At 39.5% G+C, this 15,474-nt stretch overlaps 1 protein-coding gene across 1 annotated transcript in view; it reads right to left on the reverse strand.

The window, feature by feature from the left end:
• Nucleotides 1-7,050: 7,050 nt before the first annotated feature.
• The window catches only part of HPSE (heparanase), a 50,639-nt gene continuing 42,215 nt past the window's right edge, over nucleotides 7,051-15,474 (reverse strand). Inside the window, exons 10-12 of the mRNA XM_061420665.1 lie at nucleotides 14,423-14,541; nucleotides 13,132-13,278; nucleotides 7,051-7,617 (exon numbers count right to left, since the gene is read on the reverse strand). Of these exons, the coding sequence (XP_061276649.1) occupies nucleotides 7,458-7,617; nucleotides 13,132-13,278; nucleotides 14,423-14,541 (426 nt within the window). The 3' untranslated portion in view covers nucleotides 7,051-7,457. The remainder of the gene's footprint in view (nucleotides 7,618-13,131; nucleotides 13,279-14,422; nucleotides 14,542-15,474) is intronic.

Below are 15,474 nucleotides of genomic sequence, written 5' to 3' on the forward strand. Positions count from 1 at the left end.
TCCCGAGCGTCAGGTCAGCGGCAGGCTGCGCGGTGACGTCAGCGGGATGACCGTCCGCGCCAGTCCGGCCCCATGGTCCAGAGGCCTGATCCTTTCGAGTAACGTGAAAAGTGTCGCGGTCACCTAGCGCTGTGAAGGAGTTCCTCAGAGAAGGGAATTCCTGGTATCAAAATACGTAGCAGTTATTATAGGGAAAAGTAAAATAAAGCCACCTGAGAAAAACCTACTGAAGCCCAATACTGGTTTGCAGTAGAAACTGTTTCCTTTTTAAAGCTAAAAGGTCACCAAGAATGTAAACTAAAGCCATATTCAGGGTTAAGGACGTTCATTGCGCAAATGAAAACCTTAAATTTGATAGTCAATTCAGAGTTCGTATAACCCAGAGGCAGCGAGTGTGTGGGGTCCTGTGAGCTTGCAGCTGGGACATCTGGTCTGAGCACTTCATTCTTGTCAACTCCTGGGTGGCCTTGTGTGCCAGGCCCCTTGACAGGCACTTTACATGTATTATCCCATTTAATCATTACTGCGTGACTGTGGGCAAGTCTTGCGTTTGAATTTTAGTGTTCTAGGGAATTAGGTTAGTCTTTAAGTGCCTGTCTTAAAAACCCCGATCAGTAATTCAGTGATATCTTGAGTCTCCAGTGGTGGTGGCCAAGGAAGTAATCCTTTATAAATTTAGGAAACTAGTTCACAACTAGTTCAATAACTCCCGAAGCTTGCTCAAACTCATGTCCATCCAATGGGTGATGCCATCCAACCATCTCATCCTCTGTCTTCCCCTTTTCCTTCCAGCATTATGGGAAAGAAGAAACATAATGAATGTGGAAGGGCTTCCATACTGAACACTCTGCTTAATTGTAGACAGCAGGATCCAGGCACTGGGAAATTGTATTCTATATTTGTAAAGGAAAAAATACATTCTCCTGTACCTGTTTATTCTCAACTACAGCACTGTATGACTTGTGACACCAGACGTGTGGATTTTCCACACATCAAACACTTCTGCAACACCCAAGTGTCCTGAAATTTTACTCAATTCTGGTGCTATCTAGCTGGAGTTTGCATCAGCTCCCACAGGTTTTAGGCTGAGTCCTATAAGACTGTTGATAGTCCCCTTTCAGTGAAAGTGGCTCAGTTGTGTCTGACTCTTTGGGACCCCATGGACTGTAGCCCACCAGGCTCCTCCTTCCATGAAATTTTCTAGGCAAGAATACTGGAGCAGGTTGCCATTTCCTTCTCCAGGGGATATTTCAAACCCAGGTATCGAACACAGGTCTCCTTCAGTGCAGGTGGATTCTTTACCTTCTGAGCCACCAGCGAAGCCCATCAAAAGTCTAGATTGTTACCTGTGCTTCTGAGCTATCCTTGTTGGGAGGAAAAAAGTTTGCCTCTCTAGGTTCTTTTGACTAGTCTCAGACTTAATTGACATGAGACAGATTAATAAGAGAAAGTAAAATTTAACTACATTTGTAGGAGGAATCCTAACATGAGGGCCCCCAGAGACAGTCAGGTAAAATGAGGTATAGATGATCTCCTGGATTAAAGAGAAGGGGATAGGGGTCTGGGACTTCAAAGAGAAAGATATTTCACAGAGAGAACAAAAAGAGCAAATGTTTGGTAAACAAATATTTGCTGGGCCATATAGAAATAATAGGACACAGAATTTTATTTTTTTATCAAATGTTTTTTAAATGAAGTTTTATTTATTTTATTTTATTTTGGTCATGCTGCATGGCTTGTGGGATCTTAGTTTCCTGGCCAGGGATTGAACCTGTGGCCTCTGCAGTGGAAGCTGAAGTCCTAACCCCTTGACTGCCAGAGAATTCCCCAGACAGAGAATTTTAACAGACAGATTTTTCTAGGTTCCTCCCTGTCTACCAAACCTAGCTCACATTGTACTGTACTTATCTATGGTGATAACTCCCTTCCTGGAACACATCCTCTTTCTCCAGTTTGTAGGAAGTTGGAGAGGGAAGGAGGTAAAAGCTCTTCCTGATCTATTTGTTTTTTTTTTAAAAAAAACAACCAGTCTACAGTAATCCTCACGCCAAAGAGACATATTTTGGGGTGATAAATTTTGCTCCCAGGTGGCACAGTAGTAAAAGAATCCACCTGGTAAAAGAATCCAACCTGGTGGGTTGCAGTCCATGGGGTTGCAAAGAGTCAGACATGACTGAGGATGCATGCATTTGCCATTGTCACACTGGCTATAAATTGGAGGTTCCCAAGACCCAGATTAATTTACTAGAGTGACTCAGAGAACTTAGGAAAACATTTCACTTACCAATGATCAGTTTTGCTTTTTTTTTTTAATAAAAGAGCATAACTATGAAACAGCCAGATAGAAGAGATGAATAGGGCAAGCACAGAGCTTCCACTCTCTCTAGACAGATACCACTCTCCCATCACCACCATGTGTTCCCAACCCTGAAGCCCTTGAACCCTGTTCTTTTGGGGTTTTATGGAGGCCTCATTATATAGGCATGATTGACAAAATCACTGACCGTTGATGACTGAACTCAGTCTTTTGTCCTTCTGCCCCCTCTGGAGGTCTGAGTGGGAGTAAAGTTTCCAACTCACTAACAGGTGGTTGATTCTTCTTGCTGCTAGCCTCCATCCTGCAGGACGTCCCACTCCAGTATTCTTGCCTGGAGAATTCCATGGACAGAGGAGCCTGGCTACATACACTCCATAGGGTCACATAGAGTCAGATACAACTGAGCGATTAACACGGTCACTTCTAAAAGTCCCCTCTTTAGTATAAATTCTGCTGTGCTCAAAGGGGGTTCCTTACGAATGAGATAAGACACTCTTACCACTCAGGAAATTCTAAGAGTTTCAGGAACTTTGTGCCAAGAACTGGGGGCAAAGATCAAATCTTTTTCTTATATGACAATATTATATAAATATTTGTAAATATGTGTTCCATATATAAATGTTATATATACATGGATATGTATATAGAAGTCAGAGGGGGACTTAAAGGTATAGCCATTCTAGTCCTAATAGAAACTTAACCTGCATAAACTTCTTCCTTCCTTAAAGAAACAAACAGGCAAGTGTTTGCAATCAGGTCACTAGATTCAGCTTAGGACATTTTCTGTGAAAATAAAAGATATGCTCCAAGGACGAGAGAGAAGTAGCATGCTGAAGCGTACTTGTTCCAGCTGGCTTTGTAACTTACTCTTTCAGTAGCTGGAAACAGATGAGCTCACTGTTAAGGACACATAACTGGAGGGCAATGATATTGAGTAATCTAGAGACTGCCATTCATTTGCAGCCAAAACAAACAGACTGAGACAGATAAGCACTTCAGGCAAAGGGTCATACGCCTGCCTCTGGGGATGAGGTCTAGCCATCCAAGGTGGACTTTTCCTACCTATCCTCCCCCAGTTATAAACGTTACAATATTTTGCCAGTTGGGATCTGCTGCAGAGGGGCAGGCATTCTTGCAACCCTGATTCAGTGGAGGACAATAGAGAGCTTCTGAGGATGCACTGACCCTAGGATAAGGGTACTCTTTGAGGATGTGGGTCTTCATAGGGTGTCTGGGGGACAAGTATGATGTTTAGGCCAAGGGTCAGCATTGCCAGAGAGTACCTCCTGATCACACAACCATCCTCCTCCATGTGTTCTATTAAATTAATTAAACAAGGAGGTTATTAGACTGATGTGATTCTGTGCTGTGGTGGTCTAAATGCATACCTGCTCAGTCACTTTAGTTGGTAACTGCCTCAGGGTTAGGCGATCAAAATACTAAGGATAACCAGTCACAAATAGCCAAACTAAGTTTCAAATGATAGCCAGAAAATTTCTTCTTTCCTGTTTCCACACTTTGTTTGTATGTCTTTCCCTTGGCTCCTGTCTGAAGAGAGTTCCTCACCACTTTCAGTTTGGCCTTAAAACTATTTTATGTGAAGCAGATGTTCTTTGTGAAAATTATAATTGACAATAAAGTGAGTATGAAATGATAGCTGCTAAGAAACATGAGAGTAATAAGAGAAAAGTTATGAAAGGCATCCGTGTTTCTCATGGTACTGGTGGAACTGAATGCTCGTTGCCTATTGCAGCAAATTCAACAACAAACCGCAATACTGGCTTTTCCTTTTCCTCCATCTCACGCTCCCTGATCTCTCATGCCTGCTTCCTGAGATCCCAAATAAACTACTGGATCCCAAGTATCTCTGACTTTGCTTTAGATGACCCCAGCATCTGCTACCTAAGCATAGGAAGGGGTTGAACCCAACACACTAGTGGTTCCATATCCTGTTTCTAGATTCTCTAATCAAATGCTAACTGTTACCATACTTGGTATAGAGGCCCTGAACTGGGAATTCTGTTAACTCTGGCTAGGATAGTAAATTTGTAACTTTGGCATGACATTTTTGTACAAATTGTGTTTATATAGGTTTTGTGATTAATGTTGTTTTTAAGGTGTTTAAATGCTTAGGGAACTTGATCTACTAAATTTGTGTGTGATTTTTTTTAGATGTATAAGAATTCTTTTGTATGTGTTTTAAATTTTTTTAACGGATGTTTAGAAATATTATGTTAACTATGCAGATTTGCCTTATTAAGTTTGTTGTGCTGCAGTTTCAGGTAAACTAGCCTTGTTAGTGTCCTTTGAAAGGTCTATGGGAATGTAAATAAACATGTAAGTTGCATTTAATAAAGTAACCTAAGAACTAATTTAAAAACTAGTGGACTATCCTCAACTGTACAAAAATAAATGTCTAAACTGCTATAGGAGCAAAGAAATATGACTAAAGCCACTCAGATGATGGGGGAGGCATTGCAACTGCTGTTTGAGCTGGGTCTTTTCTCTTTTTTTACTATTTATTTATTTGGCTGTTCCAGGTGTTGGCTGCAGCTTGGAGGATCGTCCATCTTTGCTGTGACGTGTGGGATCTTTGGGGCTTCCCAGGTGGCACTAGTGGTAAAGAATCCGCCTGCCGATGCAGGAGATGTGAAAGACTCGGGTTCAATCCCTGGGTGGGGAAGATCCCCTGGAGGATGGAATGGCAACCCACTCCAGTATTCTTGCCTGGGAAATCCATGGACAGAGGAGCCTGGTGGGCTCCAGTCCGTGGGGTCGCACAGAAGTGGACGTGAACAACTCAAGCAACTTAGCACGCACGTGGGGTCTTTAGTTGCAGCGTGTGGGATCTAGTTCCCTGACCAGGGATCGAACCTGGGCCCTCTGCATTGGGAGCTTGGAGTCTTAGACACTTGACCACCAGGGAAGACCTTGGGTCTTAATAAACATAAAAGTTTGCCGCATAGAGAGGACGGTTAGAAGAGTCCAGATGGAGAGCAGAAGGAGCAGCACTAAAGGTACAGAAGCAAAAGGTGGAAGAGGCTGTTTGTCCAGATCATTCAACCAGCGTATGGGTGGGAGAACAGACATGGGGTAAGCAACAGGAATTGAGGCTGAAGAAAACAGCAGGTGCTGTTGTGGAAGGACCTATCTGCTAAGGGAATGGAGAGCCATTTTAATTTTTAAGCACATTTTAAGCTAATTTAAGCCAATTAAAATTTTTAAGAATTTTAAGCAAAGTCAAAGAGACCAATTAGGAGATTATAACAATACCAGTGAAAAATTGGGCCTTGAATTTATTAAGTGGCAGAGGGGACAGGGAGAAGAAAAATAGACTGGATTGAACTTTGATCATGATCTGATCTCCATGATGAGGGAGGAAATTATGTTTGTGCCTGATGGTCTCTTTTCTTCAAGGTCAACTCTTAGTGTAGGGAAGGCTGAAAGGACAAAGGTCAGGGTGTAAACAAAGAAGTGAAGAAAACAAGGGATGTAGGCTTACGCTTTATTAAAAGAATAATCACTGTAATGTTAGGTTACAAAAATTACTTTATTTCAAATGTGAAAATATAAAAACCACTGACATATAAAATTTAAGGATATTAAAGCTTCCAAACTTTAGATACCAGCTTTAGCTCCTTATAAATGTACTTAAATGAGACAATATTCATAGCCGGCATAAATATAATTATATTTCTTAGAATTAAGACACAGGAGAAAATAATACATTTTGTTACTGATAAAAGCAGGGAGCTGCAGTGGTCAGTGTCATAGACTTCTCAACACCCTCTCCATTCCAAAAGATTATTAGGAGACAATTGGAGGAATCTCACTGATGTTGGCAGTTGGAGACAATGGCTATGCAACCCCCTCCTGGCCAATATGATACAAGGAGACAGGAAGAGAGGTTTGCTGAGAGAACCTCTGAGAAGTTTAAAAGTCTATGAAGAAGACAGAAAAAATGGCTCATCTTTCTCTGGCTACTGCCAGGTCTGAATGGGCCCATGGAATAGCTACAGGCATTGTGCCTCCAGCTTGAGAATGAAGCTGGTGACAGAGCAGAGAGATACAAGCAACCTGTTTCTTTGGTGACATTTTCAGCAGTGGAGCTCACCCAACTTGAACTTCTCATTATGTGGGATTGTGAATGTCTGGTGGTTCAAGCCACTGGAATCAGGGTTTTCTGTTACTTGCAGCCAACTAAAACAAGAATTTAAGGTAAATTAAAGGTAAACATGGGGCTTCTCTGGTGGCTTAGACAGTAGAGAATCTGCCTGCAATGAGAGAGACCTGGGTTCGATCCCTGGGTCGGGAAGATCCTCTGGAGAAGGGAATGGCAACCACTCCAGTATTCTTGCCTGGAGAATCCCATGGACAGAGGAGCCTGGTGGGCTACAGTCCACAGGGTCTCAAAGAGTTGGACACAACTGTGTCACTAACAGAGATAAACATGAACAGATGCTTATAATGTACGGAGTTGAATTTTCTCCTCCTGGTAAATCAATTTCGTTTGCAGTCATTTTTTATTTCATTTGAAGTGTATATAATCCCTTCCCTCTAAACTGTCATTAATCTTTTTTTAAAATGCTATCACCTCTAGCCATCTGTCTTCTCACATGGTATTACTGACAAAGACAAACAGAACAGAGGGAAGAGAAACAGCAACTGAACTCAGCTCTCTGTTAAGATGCAAAGAGATTGTCGCTCTTTCATAGACGATTTGGAGCTTGTGATAGTAAACTTTTTCTACAGCAGCCTGTAGAGATAGCATATGAGGGAAGAATCTAACAGTTTTCTAGCAACTGTTTTATTTTAAATAAAAACAACTAAATACTTTCTTGAAACTAATAATATATCCTTCACATACTTGCCTCCTGGCTGTATTATATTATGTACATTTTTAATAACCTTAAAATACTACATGCAAAAATATAACCATGGTGTTTGGCATTGGCTTATTATTAGCAGGGGTCCACTTAGAACAAAATTCTGTGCTAAATCTCATACTGAGAGTCTCCCAGGGACTCGAAATCGTTGGGTCTGTAATACATCTGCTCGCCTTCCGATAGTTCGAATTTTGCTTTCCTCTTATCAAAACACTCAAAAATTCAATCTCCAGGCTAGTACATGTCTTTCATTTTCAGATACAAGCAGCAACTTTGGCATTTCTTATCACAAAAAATCCGTATGAGAAAGGTGGCATGCCCAGTGAACTTCCTGGGTGGAGAGGTTTTTCTGTCAAAGCTGGCAGGGTTTGTTCATCCACCATCTTCAGAATTTGGTCATTGAGCTGGACAGATCTGCAAAGGGGAAAGATGCGTCCAGGTTAGCCAAGCTGTACTTCTTCCATCTACTCTATGAAAGTCCTGAGAACTTTTTAAGGCCCCAATTTTTTTTCTGTGGCAGTTTATATTATGTAACTTGTATTTGAACACTATGTCAGGTAGGTATTTGACCGAGAGGAACTTTAAGCTACACTGGTAGAGCTGAACAGTTGTGACAGAAACCATATGGTCTGCAAAGCCACCAAATATTTACTATCCAGCCCCTTACAGAAAATGAAGCACATACAATCCATACTAGGCAAGATGACGGAGGTATAAAAAGGATGAAGATGACATACTTCTGGATTTGTGGCATTTTTGGGGGGAATGGTAAGTAATTGTAAACATTTAGATATGAAGCAAATATAAAAGATGGAATATGAGTTGCACGAATTTAACATACAAAATGACCGTCAATTTCCTACTTGTAACTATGTCCGTAAACCCTCTTACTCCCCTTCTCCCAGGAGGTATGTATTCATTTTCTTAAGCTGTTAAGCTACTTTGGTAGAATATATATTGCTGTGGTGAAGAAAAATGATTTTCTTTAGCTAAACCACGGATTTAAAAAAATAATTATGTTTTCTTTGCATCTCACTATTAATATTTAAATTAAAAACTGAGTCAAAAATAGAAAAAAATCAAGGACAAGTGTTATGTATATTTATTATTATTGAAATCAAATTAATATACTCTTGGGCTTTCCTGGTGGCTCAGACGGTAAAGAATCTGCCTGCAATGTGGGAAATTGCAACCCAGGGATGCAATGTTCCATCCCTGGGTTGGGAAGATCCCCTGGAGGAGGGCATGGCAATCCACTCCAGTGTTCTTGCCTGGAGAATCCCCATGCACAGTGGGGCCTGGTGAGCTACAATCTATGAGGTCACAAAAAGTTGGACACGACTAAAGCAACTAAACATAGAAATATATTCTTAGATTAACAAATCTTATATAAGTAAGAGCTTAGGAAGAAAAGCTTTAGTCTACTTTTCGTTTTATTGATAGTTACTTCCATAATTCTAAATGATATTTTTATCTCTTTCATCTTTTTCGTAAATGGTTTTTATGTTATGAAATTTTTATAAAGAAAAAGTTTTATACTGTTGAAAATTTAGATTAATGCCAGAGTTTATGTCATACATGTAATACATATGTTATATGTAGAACACTTATAACAGTGCCTTGTACATAGTAAGCATGTAAAAGTATTATCTATCATCATCCTTATTATGCAGATAAATATAACAGAAGCAAACTATCTCATGACCATTTTTAAGATTTTGATGTATATTTCTTCATCTCTTTTTTATGTATGTATGAACATACATATTTTCATATGGACAAAAATGAGCATACAGTATATAGTCTCTTAAAACTCGATTCTTTTCCCCTTAACATATCCTAACATCTGCTTGCTCACACCATTAAACATTCATCCACTGCAGCATTTTAATGACTGCACAAGATTCCATTGTACGAGCATATTAGTTTATTTACTGAACTGTCTAGTGTTAGACACTTGTTTCCAGTTTAGCATTGTTATAAAGTTTTCATTTTTAAAGAGCTCTCACACTCTATCCTTACTAAGTATCAGTCAGCAGAGAAATTAGTTTCCATTATTCCTTGCTTTGGAGAAGGCAATGGCACCCCACTCCAGTACTCTTGCCTGGAAAATTCCATGGGCAGAGGAGGCTGGTAGGCTGTAGTCCATGGGGTCGCTAAGAGTTGGACACGACTGAGCGACTTCACTTTCACTTTTCACTTTCATGCATTGGAGAAGGAAATGGCAACCCACTCCAGTGTTCTTGCCTGGAGAATCTCAGGGACAGGGGAGCCTGGTGGGCTGCCGTCTATGGGGTCGCACAGAGTCGGACATGACTGAAGCGACTTAGCAGCAGCATTCCTTGCTTAAATGCCCAGTTGTGGGCTCTGTACCTAAAGATGTAATAAGATAACCATAATTGTGCTGAAGGCTAACAAGCCTGCATTGCAGTTACACTCAACTCACATGAACCCAAGCTTTGTCTCAGCACCTATATCACAGCACTTCCTGCAAGGGGTGGAGAAGGAAACGCCACAACCACCATCAGGAAACCGCAAACAAAAATAGGTCTTGACAACATCTCTAAACGGTGATAGTTAGAGCTCTTCTGCAAGAGATTGAGGACTGTGACAGGGGTGCAAAAAAAGTCAGAAAGTCTTTGGGAGAGGTCACAGTGTTTAAAGGTAAGTCTAATCACTGTAAATTAATACTGCTCTGGGTTAAGATGATGAAACATGGGCAAGATTATATCTAATCTACCTGTCTACACTGTTTAATCAGCTATGAATATAGCTTTAGCTTTATTCACTCAGTATACAGATAACACCCTTTAGGGTGTTATCTGTATACTGAGTGTTAGCTTAAAGCATGTGGAATATTTCCTCATTGGGCTGGCCAATAAGGGTAGGGTTTTATTTGAAGGTAGTATCTTATTTTCTATTTCTAAGTTAGTAATATGCTGACAAGAAATAGAAGACATGCTTGTCAAGTTTCAGACCAAATAGAGCTGGAAGGAATTAGCAAGCAACAGATTTGGTAGAATTGGAGAAGGTGGGCAAAATTCATCTGAGATAACTATAAAATACTGCTTTTTGTTAACGTATATTCAGTTCAAATATTTATTAAATGCTTATGATACAGGACCTTCTATGGGCACTATACAAGTTATTTAAGTGGAAACTAACTTTTTAAAGGTAATCATTATATATTTCATGCTTTATACTTGGAAAACTGGTGAAATCCTCTAAACCCACTTGTCCGCAGGCATGAAGTGCAGATTCCATCCTCTGCTCCAGAGAATAGAACTAAGAGCAGCAGACAAAAGGCCCAAAGGCACCTTCTCTTGCCACAGGAGATCCAACCAGTCCATTCTGAAGGAGATCAGCCCTGGGATTTCTTTGGAAGGAATGATGCTGAAGCTGAAACTCCAGTACTTTGGCCACCTCATGCAAAGAGTTGACTCATTGGAAAAGACTCTGATGCTGGGAGGGATTGGGGGCAGGAGGAGAAGGGGACGACAGAGGATGAGATGGCTGGATGGCATCACTGACTCGATGGACGTGAGTCTCGGTGGACTCCGGGAGTTGGTGATGGACAGGGAGGCCTGGCATGCTGCGATTCAAGGGGTCGCAAAGAGTCGGACATGACTGAGCGACTGATCTGATCTGATCTGATCTCTCCAGGCTCAATATGCCCAGTTTTTTCAGTGATTCTTCTCTATGCTTTTTTACCAGACCCTGAGGTCGTTAGCATGAGCATATGTGCAAACTGTGCATTCATTAAACATATCTGGGATACTTTTGCAACATTTTAAGGAGAGAAAAATATAAGTAATATATAGTCATCAGATTAAGAGTAGCAAACTCAAATGCTCGGGGTCTGGTAGTGACATGTACCAGCAGTAGGACAGGCCTATGACAGCAGGGTCACATAGGGACTAAGGGGAACAGAGAGCTGGATGAGTTGTCTAAAATGAACTCCAGTTCATTTCCATCGAATTGGGAAAACACCCCAGAGTTGCCAGAGCACCTATTTTCAAAGGAAAGCTAGAAATCCAGATATTTTAATACTTGTCAATTTTTACAACATTGACACCTAATTGAAAATAAAAATGAACACAGAGTGTATGCTTCTCTCCCTTACCAGAAAGAGAAAAAAAAAAAAAAATTCCTCTAAACCCACTTGTCCGCAGGCATGAAGTGCAGATTCCATCCTCTGCCCCAGAGAATAGAACTAAGAGCAGCAGATGAAAGACCCAAAGGCACCTTCTCTTGCCACAGAGAGCAGTCACCAGCAGAGGCTGTGAGATCCAACAGAGAGGAAATAAACAGGGCTGGACGGCCCTAGATACCCATTAAGGCTAGACGAAAATGATCTCGAAGACTTTGCTTTTTGCTGGTCACTCAGGATCTTAGTTCCCCAACCAGGGATCGATCCTGTGACACCCGCATTGGGAGCACGGAGTCTCAACCACTGGACCACCGGTGAAGTCCCTCTTAAGATACATCTAACTCTACAACTATTATTCAGCTACTTCAGAGAAGTTTTTCCCTCCTCGGCCTCAGACACAAATATGCTAAGAACTTTAAAAAGTGTCAAAATCCCGAAAGAGAGAAGTATCTGTTATTCAAATATACATTATTTATAACAGGGGGAAAAAGTATGGGAGGAAACAGTAGGAAAATGAGTAAGCAAGCCATGGTATTTTATAAAACGTGCAGCCCATTAAAATGTCTACAAAGACTATAAATGGAAAGATACTTGGGAAAACTTGTGGGTTCTCCTTCAATTTCTCATATTAGAAGTTGTATGATTACAGTTATATATAGTAAAATAAAGGACAGGAAAAAAAATCATGGAATGGTACCCAGTGTTAATAATGTTTGTCTATGCGGATAGGACTTTGGAGAAAGCATGTTTATGGCACTTTTTCAGGTTCTGATGCTGTCACTGAAAACATCACTCATAGAGCATTTGCAGAGATGGGAGATCCACTAGAAGAGGAACTGGCAACCCACTCCAGTACTCTTGCCGAGATAATCCCATGGACAGAAGATCTTGGCGGGCCAGAGCCCATGGAGTGGCAAAGAGTCAGACACAACTGAGCAACTGACCACACACACATGGTGTGAGAACAGCCGTGAAGAAAAGAGCTCCTTCCAACACACATTGGACAGAAATCTTGGGTATTCTGGTTTTATAAAAGTATTTATTTATTTGGCTGTGCCTTATTTGCACATGCAGGATCTTCAGTCTTTGTTCTGCTTGCAAACTCTTAGTTGCAGCATATAGGATCTAGTTGCCTGACTGGGAATTAAACCCAGGCGCCCTGCGATGGGAGCATGGAGTGCTAACCATTGGACCACTGGGGAAGTCCCTTGGGTGTTCTGTTGCCTATAAGCTTTTAAAGACATATTCAATCATGGGCTTTTAAAAGTAAAATGTTTAAGAACCAACTTTAAATAATTCACCTAAAAGGCACATTTCTGACCACTCTTTTTCTTCACTTTAACGAATAAAAAACTATTCTGATATTGTAAGAGAATCACATCCATGACACATGATAATTTATACCAACTTCTATGCCTTTATATAGCAATTACATACAGGTATTTTTGCTTTAGTGACTGTATTACCAAGGATTATTTTTTGGAGCAAATAATCTCAATGCATTGAGTGGATCCTGATATACAGCAGGTTGTTTTGAAATGAAAACATTTCTGTAAGATAACTGTCATTTGTCTTCCCATCCTTCTGCTTTGATTCACCAAATGAGTTACACCTGTATTAGTGTGTATTCACATATAACTTCCTGAATATTAAGAATTGTTAGAACTTGGAATAGTTGATTTTTTTCTTTTGCTCCCTGTCAACACCCAGTATTCTGACAAAGACCAATAAAATTCACTTCGGGTGAAAGTTTGAAATGAACCAAGAAAATTACTCACTTAGAAAGTAAGCCATCGGGTCCTGAAGGTTTTATGAGGTATTTATCCACTTGCTTGTTAAATAAGTGATGTGGTAACTCCAAGTGCTTGGTGACATTATGGAGGTTTAAGGCATAGAGAGTTAAATCTCCTTCTTTATACCTTGGGCTAAAAGCAAATACATGAACTCAATAAAAGTGTTTATTTAATTTAAGCAATTAAGTAGTTGGTGACAGTATAATCACGGATAGTACTAAATGTATTTCGTATTTATAGTGATGCTGCGCCCTCTTTGCATCTTCCAGTTATGATAATATCAGACTGCTGATGTGGTCCTGTTTTGAAAACATGATAAAAATATTGCTCTTTACACAACCGTTTTCTGGACTTCAAAACTTTGCGATCTTTGCTGCTTTGCCAGACTGACTTGTGAGGAAGTCAGTCAGCTCATAACTTAGGAAAGTTAAATGGTAAAAGGGAAATTTTGTGGGCTCATATGAATTCATATTACAAACCATATAAACCAAGACTTTTTCTAACCTTATGAAAAGACCAACACAAATAAGAAAGTTAAATCTACCGACATTTTACAGAGTTTATCCACCTAAATCATTCCCCACCATTTCTAATGGGGCCACTCACCAGAAACAGAGCTCCCACTCAGTGAAATAGGAAACCGTGGATAGCCTTTGTAGCTAAAATTAATATTTTAGTATTATTCTATCAGGAAAGACAAACTGAAACTAAGAAGAGAAAAATCTCAAACTTAGAAATATTTTTTGCTACCTAAAGCCAGAGTATTGTACTATAAAAATCTCTATTGCCTCTCAATCCCAGAAACTGGGTTAAAACTTCTGAAAACATGAGAGTTGTTATCAGTCACCTTTTAATTCTTCTTCTTTATTAAATTAATCAGATATGATTCAAAATGATAAGTATAGTCACATAATTATTCACTCATATGAATTCCTATTTATATTCATAGTCATTCAATTGATTAATCATGCATATGCAATCTGTTTTATGTACTTACATTTGTACTATTCTTTATTTAAATTCAGAATATATTTTTATTATGTATTATGTTATATCATTGTACAAATCTTTGCTGGACTGTAAATGCCTACATTTAACCTTTTTTTTTTTAAGCTAGACTCTGGCACCATATTACTATGAGAATGAAAAAAAATAAAGAACAACGAGACACCTTAGATCCACTGTATAGATAGAAGACAGCAGGGTGTTAGAGTAGGAAGTTGTGTGTTTACTTATTAAAACTTGTTGATTGGTAAAGGGTGTGTTACACACTTACTGTTTGGTGTTTGTGCAATGAAGATATACTCGAAGTTTGCTTCTGTCTGGACCTTTCACACTTGCCATTAACACTTTGTTGCCCACCAGTTTCTTGAACAGAAGAGAGAGCCAATAATCCTAGTTGGAGTGATTGGAGAGGGGAGGGACAAAATAGATCTTTACTTACTTTTTAACAAAAACAGTGTCAAGCAAATAGCTATCCTACAAACAGTGTGAGTGTTATTCTAGAGGTATTTAAAAAGGATTCATCTTTTGGTCTGTGTTGCCACCACGAATCTGAGGGCAGTATCTTGTTTGCTGCTGTTCATCACCAGCGGACTATATTTCCGTGATTCAGAGGGCTATGTCTGCTAGGAGATAGATCTTAAGAATATAACTGATTGCTCAGAGGCAGTTTAAATATTCTGTGTTGTCTGTCATCCAAGAATTCAAAATTTCCTGGGATAGGAAACCGTGGATAGCCTTTGTAGCGAAAATTAATATTTTAGTATTATTCTATCAGGAAAGACAAATTGAAACTAAGAAGAGAAAAACCTCAAAGCAAAAATTTTAGGTACACATACACTCACGTACACATACAGAGCCAAGTTTGAAAGATAAAAACTTCTATCTGTTGAATAGATTAAAACAACTGCCTCTGAAACCTTAGTAAAATGCAGAATGTGGAAAACATTATAGAGCAAATTACCTGGTTTGTTTAATTAATCAATTCCAAGAGACAAAAAAAAAGAGAGGGAGGGAGAAGTTAAAGATTAACAGGCTTAAGAGATATAATAAATGCTTAAAAAAGAGACATAATATATGCAATATATGGACCTTGTTTGGATTCTGTTGTGAATAAACCAACTGTTAAAGACAGTTGAGACAGTAAGGAAAATGTGAAACACTGACTAAATATTTAATGATACTGAGAAGTTATTGTCAATATTTTAAAGTGTGATAATTGTTATGTTTTTCCAAAGGAGAAACATACTGAAATACTTACATATAAAATGATATACCTGAGGTTTGCTTAGAAGTAATCCAGTAAGTGGGAGGTGAGGGATAGGT

The sequence above is a fragment of the Bos javanicus genome, chromosome 6 (assembly GCF_032452875.1).
Source record: "Bos javanicus breed banteng chromosome 6, ARS-OSU_banteng_1.0, whole genome shotgun sequence".
Lineage (NCBI taxonomy): Eukaryota > Metazoa > Chordata > Mammalia > Artiodactyla > Bovidae > Bos > Bos javanicus.